Source organism: Taudactylus pleione, unplaced genomic scaffold (assembly GCF_031769625.1).
Source record: "Taudactylus pleione unplaced genomic scaffold, aTauple2 ptg000127l, whole genome shotgun sequence".
Lineage (NCBI taxonomy): Eukaryota > Metazoa > Chordata > Amphibia > Anura > Myobatrachidae > Taudactylus > Taudactylus pleione.
In genome coordinates this window covers 14,987,956-15,003,823 of record NW_028284529.1, presented here as the reverse complement: position 1 = coordinate 15,003,823, position 15,868 = coordinate 14,987,956, and the positions used below count along the sequence as shown (strand labels likewise).

At 42.2% G+C, this 15,868-nt stretch overlaps 1 protein-coding gene across 3 annotated transcripts in view; it reads right to left on the bottom strand.

Moving 5' to 3' along the window:
* Positions 1–15,868, bottom strand: part of FREM1 (FRAS1 related extracellular matrix 1) — a 173,277-nt gene that overhangs the window by 14,212 nt on the left and 143,197 nt on the right. For all 3 annotated transcript variants that reach the window (XM_088472659.1, XM_088472658.1, XM_088472660.1), the window contains exon 30: positions 10,421–10,638. In XM_088472659.1, the coding sequence (XP_088328785.1) occupies positions 10,421–10,638 (218 nt within the window). The remainder of the gene's footprint in view (positions 1–10,420; positions 10,639–15,868) is intronic.

Sequence of the window (15,868 nt, the reverse complement as noted above, 5' to 3'; positions counted from 1 at the left end):
TTGGCCATTTATGAATACATTGGCAATACATTTATAGATAGGGTTTAGTTACACCTTAAAGACAGGCTGCAACAATTAATTACAAATTGGCCTACATTAGTTTGATTTACTCGCTGGGCATATTATAGCAACAAAGCTCTAAAACTAAAGAGAATGGGAGTTTCCATGGTGTAATAAAATGGCACTTTATTAAGATTAAAATCCAGCATATAAATACATACCAGATAAAGATAAAATCATCAAACTTTTTGCAAGATGAGTTGTCTGATGTTTATTTATAAGCACTATGCAGAGAATGCAGTCATGTATAAAGTTGATAAAATGCAAGCCTGTGCTATGTGCTTATTTGGCTGCATTATAGCCTTAATTTTATTACACCAAGGAAGGGCCTCTCTCTTTGTAGACATTTTACAGCTTTGTGCAGCACATGGAGATTGGGTAATTCAAAGGGAATGCCTCAGACTGAACAGCTTGTTATAAAATGTGTTATGACAGTGGTGGTTCCCAAATTAGTTCTATAAACTCATGCCCAGTGCTTCGACTCACTGAGGCAAATAATAGCACAAAAATGTAACATTATTTAAAATAGAATTCTTTCTCTCCTAGGTAAACCCACCAACCCAAGGGGGCTGTACTGCCTACTTTGGGAACCACTTTGTTATTTGTAAATGAGTTGCCAATGGACTTTATTTACAGTATGAACTCTTAATTTATTGCACACTAGGACACCAGACATTTCCATCTTTCTTTAAGGTTAAATAAACATTCTGATTGGCTTCTATCTATCTATCTATCTATCTATCTATCTATCTATCTATCTATCTATCTATCGATCTATCTATCTATCTATACATATATACTACCTGAAATACCCATCGTTGCCTGGGTTTAAATCTTCAAGTTATTAAGTTAGGCAAACCAGACCAATTGCCACCCCTCTGTGAAGTTTTCGTCCAAATCCATCCAGTGGAATTCCCAGAACAGGCTCCCCCAGGCCAAAGTTCTGACTAGCGTACACCAATGGGAGGTCCAACCGGGACCTCAACCCCCTAGTATGTGTTCTGGGATCCAATATTATCACTCTGTGAAGTTTTTGTGCAAATCCATCCAGTGGAAGGCTCAGAACAGTGTCCCTGGGTCAAAGTTCTGTACACCAATGGGAGGTCCAACTGGGACCCTAAAGTTAGGCATCCCAGACCAATTTCCATGCATCCCAGACCAATTGCCACACATCTGTGAAGTTTTCATCCAAATCTATCCAGTGGAAGTCCCAGAACAAGCTCCCCGGGTCAAAGTTCTGACTAGTGTACACCAACAGGAAGTCCGACTGGGACCCTAACCCCCCTAAAAGTTAGGCATCCCAGACCAATTGCCAGGCATCCCTGACCAATTGCGACCCCATTATGAAGTTTTTGTTGAAATCCATCCAGTGGCAGGCACAGAAAAGGCTGCCTGGGACAAAGTTCTGCCCAGCATTCCCGGGTCAATGGTCTGACCAGCGTACACCAATGGGAGGTCTGACCAGGATCTCAACCCAACAAGAATGTCTTCTTGGATCCAATGTTACCACTCTGTAAAGTTTTTGTCCAGATCCATCCAGTGGAAGGCTCAGAATGTCATGACTCTAGGAAAGTTGGCCTCCTGTGACGAATCAGACTCTGCGAGCTGAGACTGTGGTAGCAAGAACTGAGAAGTTTTCAGATAGCTTTTCCTCATAGGAGAAATACGACTTGAATCTTAGTAGATTGTGAAAGAATACGAGGCTTTATTTGAACAAGCAGAGGGATGTTGGGAACGATGGGTAGAATCAGAACTAAGTGTCCAGAATGATTAGAACATGAATCTGTGACGGGAATGAGGCAACGTAGTAGGAGTGAGATGATTGATATTAGAGCATAAACTCCACAACAAGCAGGACACTGGTCAATAGATGCTGAGTTATCCTCAATAGACGGATGCCGGACTCCTAAGTCCAAATCACCGGAGCTCACCCAGTAAGACAAGACGGGGATCCTAGGTCAAAGGTAAAGAGGTATACCCAGCTAGACTGTCACGTCTTTGGCTTGCGATGAATTTGTATCTTGAGTACACAATGGTGCGTCAAACTCCAGATGTAGTACAGAGATGTGTCACAGAGATACGGACAGAATGCACAGGAGTGCGTCTATAGGTGCTCTGGGTTTATACCCTGAGTGGCGTCTTTTAGATGCTTCGGGTTTTGTACCCAAAGTAGCGTCTTTAGGCAAAGGGTGAGACACGAAGATATACTGGAAGCCAAAGGAATAGACAATTTCAGGAGCCAAATACTAGGACTTGAGAAGACGTTGTACAGGCACTGAATGAAAGTCCATGAATGGCTTATATAGGCAGTGCCTGTCGCTGATTGGCGTCAGTTTCCTAGCAGACCAGAGGGCTAGATCTGATTGGTCGATTTGACATCACATGGCAGAAGCAAGATGGCCATGCCCATGAACTGGCATCCTCGCTGTTGGTATTAGAGGATGACGCATCACTGCAGGAGAAGTATCAATCAGTCCTGGAGCGGGTGTTAGAGAACAATAGGTTCTATGCTCTGCGCCAGTGAACCAAAGGCCGGTGGTACGTAATGCCGCTGAGTGGGCCTTGCGTCGGGGTCTAGCGACCACATTCCTGACAGAACAGGCTACCTGGGTCAAAGTTCTGCCCAGTGTACACCAACGGGAAATCCGACTGGGACCCTAACCCCCCTAAAACCTGGCCAGGATCCAACTGGACCACCTTGCATTGGTTTCATCCCAAATGATGCAGAGGTGTCTGAATGCATAACCAGACAAACAAACAAACAAACAAACAGACCAATGAATTTTATATATAAGATTCAGACATACACTGTATGTTATTTGTTGCTTTACCTATGTCAAGTACATATATTTTATAAAACATATAGTTATTTTTGTCTCTAATAAAGTATATTTAATCATTTATGTCTTCTAAATAAATTTTATATATTTGATAAATGTTCTGTGCATTGTTTAATAATAGGAGGATAATTAGAGAGGTTACTCCATTGCTCATATTTTACTAAGCTGTACAATAAGTACACAGGAGGTATAAAATAGGCAGTTAGAATTATATGTGCAGGTTAGGCTGAGCTAGAATTAATGGTCTGTAAGATGCCAGCAGTTTTACAACATTTGGGCATTCTGTTTAACAGTAAACGTGGGCCTTGTCATTAAGCGCCTAAGGCAAACTCCAATATGTCTATGGATAATTGGAAATAATTTTACTATTTGAGTGCTGGGCATTCAAAATCATATTGCAACATTTAAGCATTAGCTCATATAATTAGTGTGGAAGTCAAACATTTCCCTTGGGTTCCTATTAAAATACTTTAACACCAAGTTCCAATCACAATGGAAATTGTATGTTGTGTCCAAGTTTTACAATGCTATGAACACAGTATTGGTTTTCCAGTGCACAAGTTGACATATTAAATGGCATTATACTTACAAATTACCTCTGTATATTTTAGATTTATTTAAACATAAAAGACAAAATTATTCACAGCCTTGAAATAATCTTTTTTTTATTATTCAAACAGAAGATGAGAATGTAATTTTCTATATTTAGATATTTTTGAAAATGTGATGTTTTTGATGAATTAAAGGGGTTGTATCATAAAAAACAAATAGTTTATAAAATATATGGTTCAGTGGACTGCATTTAATGTGCAATTCTTGGAATCTTGTGTGAATATAGGGCTTCCATTAGTGTTGAACATATAGACACTACCTGGGCCTAATTCAGACTTGTGCGCAAACCCGTTGATTTGTGTACAAGTCCGATTGTTAGAGATCTGCTCATGCGCAGGATCTGCGCTGCGCATGTGCAGGTCTCTATCTGCGAGTACGCTTGTAGTGCCCTTAAGCAGCTATGCCCGTTTAGGAGCAGAGAGTGGGCAAGCCTGGCCAGTGTTTCTGGGAGCGCTGAGACCAGGGTCTTTGTCTTCCGATCTGCCTGCAGGGGGCATCTCAGATAGTGATAGTGACAGTGATACTGTCAGGCGCCTCCTGCAGCATTAGAATATTTTCTCATTGTTGCTGCGTCAAAAGACCTAGCAATGATAAGAATAGTGTACAACTCTAAAACAGGCCCCCTGAACACACATGCACAAATATGTCTGCACATGTCCATATTTATGCTGTACTTTCAGTTGCATGCATCTTAAACCTTCGTTACCACCCAGGAAAATTATTTTCTAAGATTATCTCCCCCAAAGCCCCAGCAATACTCTTTTTTCCCAGGGCTCAGATAACAGCAAGTTATTTCTATTAACCAATTTTAAATGGATGAGTGTATCCGTTGTATGAGAGAGGGAATCAGTCACAATCTGCAATACATGGAGACTTTGGCCAGTGGAAAAAGGGTTTAATATATATATAAACTCATTGTCCATGGTGATAAAAAGGGTAAAGTAAAATTAAATCATTTGGATTTGATGTTATTCTTTGCATTGTTTGTTCTTATTTCAAATCACATTTCACAGGGCCGAAACTAGGGGTGTGCAAGTGCTGTTGCCGCCCAGTTCCTCGGGGTCGGCACCGTCGCTGCCTCATGGGACCTACATTTTATTTGCAGGGTGCCTGGAGTATGCTTCAGACATGCACCCTTCAGAGCCACCTGGAGGATCCTAAGGATGCTCCAAGCAGTGCTCTTTCTTCCCCCAATGTGATGTCACATGTTTGGGGTGTGTGGCTGAAATAGGCCTGAGAATCGCCCTAGGTTGGCGTTGTCATTTCATATTTACATTGCTTTGTTCTATATGTGAATTCTGGCCACAGTGTTTGTTTTACATACCAGCATCCTTACCCAAAATAACAAATATATTCAGTGAGATTCAATTAGTCATAAACTGCCATTTAAGCTCATAAGCACAATTACGGTAAGAACAGGTCCAGAATCGAGGTACAAGACAGGATAATCTGAGGAACAGTCACAGGATACAAGCAGGGACTTGTAAAAAAGTTGACAACCAGAATAACAACAAGAATAATTGCTGGAAGTAGAAATAAGGACCTTATTCTGGATTTCACACCGCCGTGACATCACCAATCAGCAATTCCTTTAAGTTGTGGAAGATGTTGCACGACCGCCCCTCAACTCATATTATTGCTGGACCAGAACAGCAGTAGATGGAGTTTCAGAATATTGATTCAGAATTAAAGGTTTCAACAAGGACAAATTCAATGAATCCAGGAATCTTAGCGATTCAGGTAACTCCAACCTCATGACTGCAGCGTTTATCTTTTGGATTACTTTGAAGGGACCAATACAATGTAGGTGAGGTAACATGTGGACAGCCAGACTTTATCTCTAGGTGACAAATTTGGAATGCCTTGTAATTTTGTTAAACTGAGTCAGATGCTGGAGAAGTTTGCATTTTGGAAGGAGGCACAAATGACAAAAATGGCAGATGAGGATGATCCCCCTATGCAATAATAAAAATGGAAACATCAAGGACGATGTATGATAGTGGGTATTTCAGCCCAAGGTAAGAGGTCCAGCTAGTAATCCTGGTTTGCAGGGATTTCATTCCTCAGAAATTTCTCTAGATCCTGATTGATTATTTCTGTTTGGTGTGGGCATGATATGCTATGTAGGACACCAATGAAGTCTTAAGATGTGTTGAATAAATAAAGTAGTGACAGTGGGAGCTAATGTCAGCCCTTTGAATGGGATGAAGTGCTTCAAGAAGCGGTTGACCACCAGCCAAATAGTATTGTGGCCTTAGAGTACAGTGGTAGATCTGTTATAAAGTCCAAGGCACTCTGGAACTGCAAAGTGAATCAGAGAATCCTGGGGCTGTTGAGATTAAGTATTATGTTGGGTGAAGGTTATACAAGTGGATACAAAATTGTTTACGTTTGAAGCAGAATGTCCCATCAGTAATTTCTAGATAGCAGTTTGTAAATCTTCTTGGTCCTAGTATGTCCAGCAATATGAGCATTGTGAGCCCAGAAGAGAAGTTTGTTGCATTGTGCCAGAGGAACATTAAGTTTCTTTAGGTGTGGTAGAAACTAAAGAAGCAGCAGTCACTATAAGTGCACAATTAAAATCTAGAATCTTCTTTAGATTGCTTGGATTTTCACTCATATGCGTGAAATGACTGAGACTGGGCATCAGCTTTTGTACTTTTTAATACCAGGATGGAAGGTAATTACAAGATTAAATCAAGAGAATAAAAAGTGACCACCTTGCATGGCAGGGGTTGGATTGTTGTGCAGTTTCAAGGTATAGAAAGTTATTGTGGTCAATAAAGATGGTAACTGATATAATGTCTCTTTCAAGGAGATATCACTACAATTCTAAAGCTAACTTGATCACTAAAAATTCTTTGTCTCTGATACCATAGTTTTTCTCTGCCAAAGAGTTTACCTGCAAGGGTATCACTTTCCAGATGATTGTCTCTGTGACAATCCTGCACCAACAGAGTGGGCATCAACTTCTAAGAAGTATGGTAAGGAAAGATTTAGTTGGTTAGGGATAAGTGCTAATGGGAAGGTTTTCTATGCTGATGGAATGCTACCTCAAGAAGCCATAACTTGGGATTTGAAGACTTTCAGGTAAGGGCTATGATTGGAGCCACTAAGTGGAGTAGCCTCATATAAGCTGCCTATAATAATTGTAAACGCTTGGGGAGAGTTTTCTATTGCCTTCAATTTCTCTGCATCCATTTGAAGACTTATGCAGGAGAAAATATACCCCAAGAAAGCAAGTGAAGTTATTTGCACAGGCACGTTTCTAGTTTACCAAAGAGACGGGTCTCCCGATGGTAAGAGAGTGCTTGCTTGACATGATCTCTATGAGCTGAGAAGGATTGAGAAAAAAATGAAGAAGTCATATAAGTAGATAACTACAAACTTGTACAACATATTCTGAAAAGAATTAAAGATTTAATTGTTAAGCTTTCAAAATTGGCTGGTGCATTACTAATGCTTTACCAGGTACTCATAGTGGCCATCACTGGTATTGATCTTCTTCCACTCATCTACAGCTTTGATAATGATGAGATTATAATTCACATGCAGGTAGAATTTTATTAAAATGGTTACACCTTTAATACGGTCAAAAAGTTCCAATACCCATGGAAGATGATTCTTTTTGTATGGTAATGTTCTTTAGGGCCTGTAATTTATGCCCTTGTTCTTCTTTTCCACAAAAAATAATCTTACACCTCCTGGAGAGGTAGACAGTCTGATGAAACCTTGCTCAAGTCTTACTTTTATGTACTGTAGATGGATACATTTTTGGTAGAGACAATGGATAAACATGTTCCCTAGGGGGCATTTTACCTGGCATCAAATCTATGGCACAGTTTCATTCCTTTGTGGTAGTTTCTGACACTTTTCTTTTAAACACTTCTTTTAAGAGTTTATACGAGATAAGTCAATGAAGAACTAATGTTCTTAAGGTTGGACTCATACATATTTAGATTGTGTACCTTAGGACTGACTTATTCAATAACCAGACATGTCACAAATATAGATATTTCCTAACACAGAGGCATAATGTTAAATTGAGTAAGTGAGCCCGGAGGAGCCACCATGTATTAATGAAAGAACCCAGTAATATCCTCTCTAGAGAATGAAAGTATCAGGTTATGATTGGATGTCCATAGCTACCATAGAGTTCATGAAACAATTTGGTAGAATCTTTGATAAAGCAAGTCAAGTATTCAACTGGCTAAGTATTTCATAACCAATAATTGCTGTTTGTTGTGATGGGGTTTTACAAGGAGCTGCTATATGGACACAGCAATTATATGTCTAATTAGTTTTGTGCTGATATTGTTCATGATTGTTCAGTGTTTATGGAAGTCACACAAGTAATGCAATAGATAGAAGTAAATTGAGCTGTGTGACATAAGCCAATGACCATGTTGCCAAAACTCAAGGGGGTGCTATCTGGTGGGCACCTGTTGGTCTTCTCTTTATATTTCCCCACAGCCATTACTGTGCTTATGGTGGCTGCCCCCTACAACAGGACCAGCCACTTTCTTGTATATATTACAGATCAGAGATCCGTTTTTCCCTCCCATCTTTCTCTATCTTCCCTTATCTCTCCCTCCCTTACTTTCCCTCCCACTTCATATATCTTATCTCTCTAGGTAATGTACATTGCTGATTGGTGGAGGGCTTTATGGAGATTGGAGATTATTTTTTATTGGGTAGATGAGAGGTCATGTCAGAAGCACAGAAGGCTCATTGATAGGAAAGCTGCAACTATCTACATACCCGAACTAAGGGCCTGATTCAGACCCACTCGCGAGCGGCTGTCCGCTCGCAAGTGGGTCGATGGTCTGCACTGAGCATGCGCACGACGGAGGGAGCTCCGTCGTGCGCATGCGCCAGACGCGACGAGCGAAGGACTTTCCTTCGCTCGTTGTGTCTGATCAAAGGGGGCGTGCTGTCGACGTTGATTGACAGCACACCCCCTTTGGTGGGCGTGCCGGGGGCGTGCCTCCCTGACGGGGGCGTTCCCAAGGGAACGCCTACCGTCAGAAGCCGGCCCACTGGCATCACTAGTGATGTCAGTGGGAGTGATTTTGGCTCTGATAGAGCCAAAATCACTCCGGGCCTTGCGGTTGAGAAACTCAACCGCAGGCTCTGGCTCGCAGTGGCGATGGTCGCGATGGTCTTGACCATCGCGGCCATCAAACTGCACGCTCGTATAGGCTGTGGGTGGTGACCCACAGCTATACGAGCCTCCAGGAGGACGCTCCATAATTATGGAGGGCGGCCCTCATTCAGAGCGTGCGCTCTGCTCAGAGCGTACGGCTCTGAATGAGGGCCTAACACCTCTGAGGCGCAGACCATCAGAATTTATTTACCACAAGGAGGGCACGGGACCTCTCCTTTAAGATCTGCTGCCACCCCTACAGTGAGTGCTGGGTACTTTTTCCAATCCTACATGCAACTACCATGCACTGTAATCCCTCCTCTGTCAAGATATTCACTGGCTGGCCCTTTCCCTTCTGTCTAGATAATGCGTCTTGCACAGGCGCTCCCTACTGGATGACTTCAGAACTGTCCATCTGCACAGTACAGCCTGCACTTATCTTACAGTGATAATAACATCACTTTCATCATTTATGTATATTTGAATCATTCATATAGCTAACAATAATTTAATCAGATTATCTATTTACAATTAATTGTGAACCAAAACATCCATTTATTACACATCACAGGAAAAAGCATTAATCTATCTTTAGTGAATAATTGAGGTAATTACAAACACTCCAGGCTATATACTTTTTACTTACTATTCTGTCCTTGATTACAGGGTCACGCAATGCACTTATATTATTTTCAATTATAATGCATATTGTTTAAAATAGAGAAAGTACATTTTTTTCTTTGTAATGTTTATATGATTAATGTATTATCATGTTTATTCTGTTCTTCAGTTGATGCCAGGTGAAGCTTTTCTGATATACTGTAAGATTAAAGGGACACAGCTCACTTCGACTGTTATATACATCATTGTACAGCAATCAGTTGAGAGTTTGATATAAAGACGGCAATAGGGACAAGGCCCTCCATACATGTTCCTCACCAACTATTACATCTCCAACTGTGTCTGCCTCACCCCGAGGTGTAAGTATGCTCAGTGCCTTGTCCAGTTTGCAGGTGAGTCTCCATGTAAGTAACAGTGTCAGAATGGAGAGAATAAGGCTCCAACATAGCAGTTTTATGACCAGCTACTGCGCCATTACTGCAAATGTTTATTAAATGTTAAAATAATGAATTTAATTTTGTGGCTGATTGAAGGGAAGAATGACTATTTATGAAGCAAAACCATTGTTAATTTAATAATTGGTTTGTTGGTGCTATTAATTTATTGTTGTCCTGCTATGGGGAGGAGGCCTAAAGTGTTTACTTATTGCTTGGATTTTCAAATAAGGATCCAATATTCCCTAAATTCTCAGTCTGGTGTCCTACTTTCTTCCATTCCCTCCTCATATTATGACACTCCCCCTGTTACTTACACAATTCCGCAAGTGGACTCACTAATCTCCTAAACTAATCTGTGCTGTGGTGAATATGTTGATAATCGGCCTAACCACTTCTAGGGGTAAATTTACTAAAGCAAGAGTTTTTAGAAGTGAGTTTTAAAAGTGATGTTGCCCATAGCAACCAATCAGATTCTAGCTATTATCTTCTAGAAGGTGCTAGTTAAATGTTAAGTAGAATCTGATTGGTTGCTATGGGCAACATCACTTTTAAAACTCACTTCTAAAAACTCTCACTTTAGTAAATGTACCCCCTATAGTCAATGACAGCATGTAAAGAATTATAACAAATTGTTTCTGTGGCCCTAGTCAATGGAAATACACTTCCAATGTATTTGTGGTTTGTGAATTATATTTATTTCTTACTGATTTCCCATAGCCAATGAGCTTGAGCCTTTTTTTTCCATTTTGTATAGGACTGAATTCTTCTGGTACCAATCCTCCAGTTTCTCTTCCCTCAGTCCCCTTCAAGTTATTAAGCAGTGATTCCTCCAGACCTTTGCTGCAGTGCACGGATGCTGGCTGGGAGGTGCAATTTCTTGGACCATGTGCAGTAAACGTTGCAGAGTCTAAGTGGCAGCTTCCTAAGATTTATAAAAATAATAGCAGAAAGCATTACATCTTCACAGCCATGGCCACATTTATTATGTTTTATTAATAAAAATCATGTATGTGTCTCAATTTGCAATATTTATATTAAAATAATAAAAAAAATTAAGCTTGTTCTGTGCCTTAAATACCTTCTAAGTTTAATTGCAAGTAACTGCATGTATACATTTGCGCTGATGTTTTTTGATTGTAGTGATATGTCACTTTTATAGGATAATATAACAGAAATATACTTATTATTTGTGTCCATACTTATGCTCTATTAAAATATCCTGTTATTATGTACACAATTACTCAATACTACTGAGCTAAATATGTGCACTGAGGATCTGATTCAGCAAGTATCGCAATTGCAAAGCTGCACGGAGGCAATTGTGATCCTTGAAGACATGGTAATGCAGCCGGAGGCAATATGCCTCCTGTGCATTACTTATCTGAGCTGCGTTGTCCAACGCAGCATCAGATAATTTGCGTACATCAGCTGGCTAAGGTGACCCATGGGGTCCCGCAGCCAGCAGCTGTAGATGAAAGGAAGAGGCCAGGAAATCTCCGTCAGCCGACCGAGATCCTAGCCTCTTCCCTCTCCCACAACGGCGGCGACTTGCCTCCGTTTCAGGAAACTGAGGGCATTGCCGCCTCCTCCCTGCCCACAAACAGCAGCAGACTGTCAATCACTGACAGTATGCTGCCAGTCTGCAAGTGGGATCGCATACCCGTTCTGCACATGTGCAGAAAGAGTCATGTGCCTGCGCAGATTCCCGATGTTCGGGAATCTGCGTTCAGCAGTGCATGCTTAATCAGGCCCTGAGACTCTGACCTTTCCTCTGTGTTGCCAACAATTGATATACTGTACTTCATGGATTCTTGAAGATGAAAGGTATTGAGTGTCAGGACTGGGGTGTTTTGTGTTCCTGACCATGATGCTGGTGGCTCAGTGGAGTGACTTGAGATCTGAAGACTGGTGGTTCTGATATAGTTTCTCTGCACATGTGCAGACACAGGAGCTGAAGATAGTGAGGCAACAAAGTGACACGTAGGTAGGACTGAAGGAATAAACTCAGGTGCTGTACTTTGGCAATTGCCTGGACTCTGGAGAAGGAATACAAGGAGACTGGACTCTGGAGATAGCACAGGTAACTGAACTCAGGGGACTAAGAATTAGACAGGCACAAGGAGTTTGCTAATACCCTAACCAGAGGCGTGGAGTCTAAACACACCAGCACTTTTCTTCAAGGAACCCCGCAAGGAGATTTGGATTTTGCAATGTCTGGTGTGCAGGTCACAGCCCCCTTGTAGGGTCTCCCAATGACACTATCTAGTCCTCTCCGAGAATGCTGAGGCCTAAGCCCCAGATCCATGGACAAGATAACTGTGGGTAATGTAGTAGGAGATGATGGTTGGAGATCCAATGATTCCGGTTAATCTGATGGTTAACGATCCAATAATTCCGGTTACAGCTGATAGTTATGGATCCGATGATGCTGGTTACAGCTGATGGTTGAGTGAGAACCAGTAAAGCTGGTTATCAGAAAGGCACTGAGGACCTCATTCAGAGGAGGTCGTTAGATGCAAGCGGTCGCACTGAATCAGGGTGGCCGCTTGCATCCTGAACGACCGCCTCCTTGTCGATCGCTAAGCTGGGGGTTACCACCCACAGCTTAATGACTGACCAGATCGATGGTCACGATGGTGATCACCATCGCGACCATCGGGGCTTACGACGAGACCCTAAGGTTTGGTCTCGGCACTCGTAAGCCCCAAGGAGCTTCCTGCTCTGTTTGAGCAGGAAACTCCCCACTGACATCACTGATGATGTCAGTGCGGCCGCCCACAAAATGGTAGGCGTTCGTTAAGGAACGCCTCCGTTTTGCAAACCACACTCCAGGCCCTCCTACCAAACGGGACGAGCTGTCGATCAACATTGACAGCCGCCCCTTTGGTAACGAGCTCCGGAGCGAGAGAGTTTCTCTTTCGCTCCGGGGCTTGTGCACGCACAGTGCGGCCACTGCGCGTGCGCAGGACTAACCATAGAGTCGGTTACGAGCTCATCGGCGCTTGCGACCGACTCTGAATGAGGTCCTGTGTGCTTGGTTTTGGATAGGTACTGATTGGGCTGATTATCGGATAGGAACCGATTGTACTGGTTATCGGATAGGAACCGATTGTACTGGTTATTGAATAGGAACCGATTGTAGGAAAGGACTTCCAAACTTGCAAAGGAGAGAGGAGTCCGGAGCCTGGATACATAGCACACGTAGACGTGTTGTTCAAGGCACTGACTGCTTGTCAGTGAGATCCTTTTATCCCCCCTGACCTGTCCAGAATGGCTACCAGGATCAGGTGTCTGCTGTAGGGAACATGTTAGGAGGAAAGGGAACCAGCGCTGAGTGGTGGAAGGAATCATGTGACCGCCACTGAGACAGGGACTGGAGGATCAGGGGTCAGCTGACTGCGGGTGTCATGTCGGCGCCCAGGCTCGGAGATGGTGGGAATATATGCGGGGCACCACATCTGGATGGTGATTGACAGCACTGACCAGGGAATGGACAGCCAGCTTGGATAGATGACCTGGCCTGCATACCAGCGGGTAGGTACCGATTTCTGACATTGAGTGTCAAAAGGGATGCACATTACCCTTAATTTCAATAATAAGGAAGCATTCCCAAAATGACCTCGGTACCCTAACATTGCTCAATCCACAATGCCTCTGCCTCTTCATAATGGATCTTTTCATTGATGTTCTGATACTTGTACCATCTCCTCTGCCTAAAGGGATGGACGTATGCTTCTCAGGCAATTATGTAGTCCTTATTGCCTCTGATTCCAGATCGTTTTGAGAGAAATATTAACCAAGCTGGACCAAAGAGGAGCATGCAACCTTATTAGGATAAAACAAGGAGAGGTGTGGAAGACTGATTTTAACTCCAGGGATGGACAATTATGAGTCTTATGTCTCAGCAGTTCTTCAAACATTTGTGAATTAAATCTTCAGGGACTTTCTTCATCTCTTTGTAGTGCTCTTTTTGATGGCATTCTTATTTTTTCAAGGATATTTCCACTCATCAAAGACGTGCATCTAAGGTTCTACTACATTTGCAAGCCAACAATGTATTCTGCAAACTTGAGAAGTGTTTTTGTGAAGACTCAATTTGCCTTTCTTGGCCTACATACTTTTTGGCACAGGAGTGCAGAAGCATCCAGAAAAACTGGAAGCTTCCACTAACTGGCTTCAACCATCAATACTCAAAGCCACACAACATTTTCTCAGATTCACCAATTACTACCAGCAATGACTCTATCATTGCTGCTGCTATCACTGTTCTGATGCGTAGATTCTATTGTGTCAAGACCTGGTGCTTGGAAACCAGAGAAGCCTTCTTTCGCCCCAAGCAGAACTTTACTTTCACTCAAAGACCAGATATCCATTGTCCTCTCTTTCTGGAAGAGGATGCCTCCACTATTGGAATAGGAGCAGTATTATTAAGCTCTTTAGAAAATATGCTTCAAGCTATCTCCAACCACAATGAAATCTGTTATAACAGGAAAAAATAATTGTTCCAGAGCTATTACCTGGGGGGCAAAGTCTGGCTTTCCACTCACCATCTATATCTTAGAGTATCCAACATTAAATGTGCCTCTTATTTCATTGGACCATTCAACATATTACAAGTGAATAATCCATGTGACCAGTGACATCAGGGAGGTGGTACTTGAAATTGGATTTCCTATTTAGGATCACACTGACTGCTGCACCCTGTCTGAGTGTTAGGAACAAACCCTTTCTCCTGTGCTACAGTACAGTATACTATATATTGATATCCTCCTGTGTATGACACTTGGTCTGGCATGATTATGACACCTCTCTGCAATAACTCATGTGGCGAATCCGGGACCTCTCTGTGGGGTCTATTTACTAAGCAGTGTTAAGAGAAGTGAAAAGTGAAGAGTGAAAAGTGATAAGGTCCCAGCCAATCAGCTCCCAACTGTCATTTTTCAAACACAGCCTGTGAGATGACAGTTGGGAGCTGATTACCTGGCACCTTATCACTTTTCACTCTTCACTTTTCACTTCTCCTAACACTGCTTAGTAAATAGACCCCTGTGTATCACCTTTGGCTTCATCCTGACTCTTCTTAGCATTATCACCGTGGCATATCTGCGAACTCTTGTGTACCAAACTCCAGCTTGCTGACATTTCTCAGAATTTTATTAACACTACCAGGCTCTCATGCTAGAAACCAGAACAGAGGGCCACGACCTGCCTACCGGGTGCAGCAAAGTCTAAACCTCCTTGCAGGAGTCCCTGGTGAAAACGACCAGTGTGGTAAACTTCACGTCTCTGATACTGGTAGCACTGATACCAGCTGGTAGTAACAAGAATCCAGAATACCCACTGAAATACCCACAGCACACTCTGCGTAATAGAATGAATTCTGCTGATAGTCCTTCTCCCAAGAAACTGCAGAAACTAAGGTAATGCATTGTCTGCAGGCTGTTGCACAGCGTATCAATGCTTTACCTGGTGCAGCTTTAGCTTATAATCAGAATCTTGGAAATAACAGTCCAGCTCCAGGAGGTTAATTTCAATCACAGCTCCATATCCCACCAAAGTTGGAGACTCTAAAATCTGCAGGGGATTTCTCAACCAATGCTCCATTCAATTTCAGTTAATGCCAACTAATTATCCATTCATGAAAGCAGATATTGCATACATGTTAGCTTTGCTAACTGAACAGGCATTGGTGTGGGCTTCTCCATTCTGGGAAAGAGATGATCCATTGTTATACAATTGATAAGGTCACAGCTCCATATCCCACCAAAGTTGGAGACTCTAAAATCTGCAGGGGATTTCTCAACCAATGCTCCATTCAATTTCAGTTAATGCCAACTAATTATCCATTCATGAAAGCAGATATTGCATACATGTTAGCTTTGCTAACTGAACAGGCATTGGTGTGGGCTTCTCCATTCTGGGAAAGAGATGATCCATTGTTATACAATTGAGCCTCCTTCATTGAGTCCTTTAAAAGAGTCTTTGATGTGTATCTTGCACGGCTTCTAGCATCCTCAGTCAGTGGGTCAGTATGTTATCATTTGGAAACTTGGGGTCTGAGCAAGTATGAATAAGGAGGTCCTTATAGCAACCATTTGACAGGGACTTTCTAAGCATGTTCTTGACAAACTTGACTCCAGGGACTTACCTTC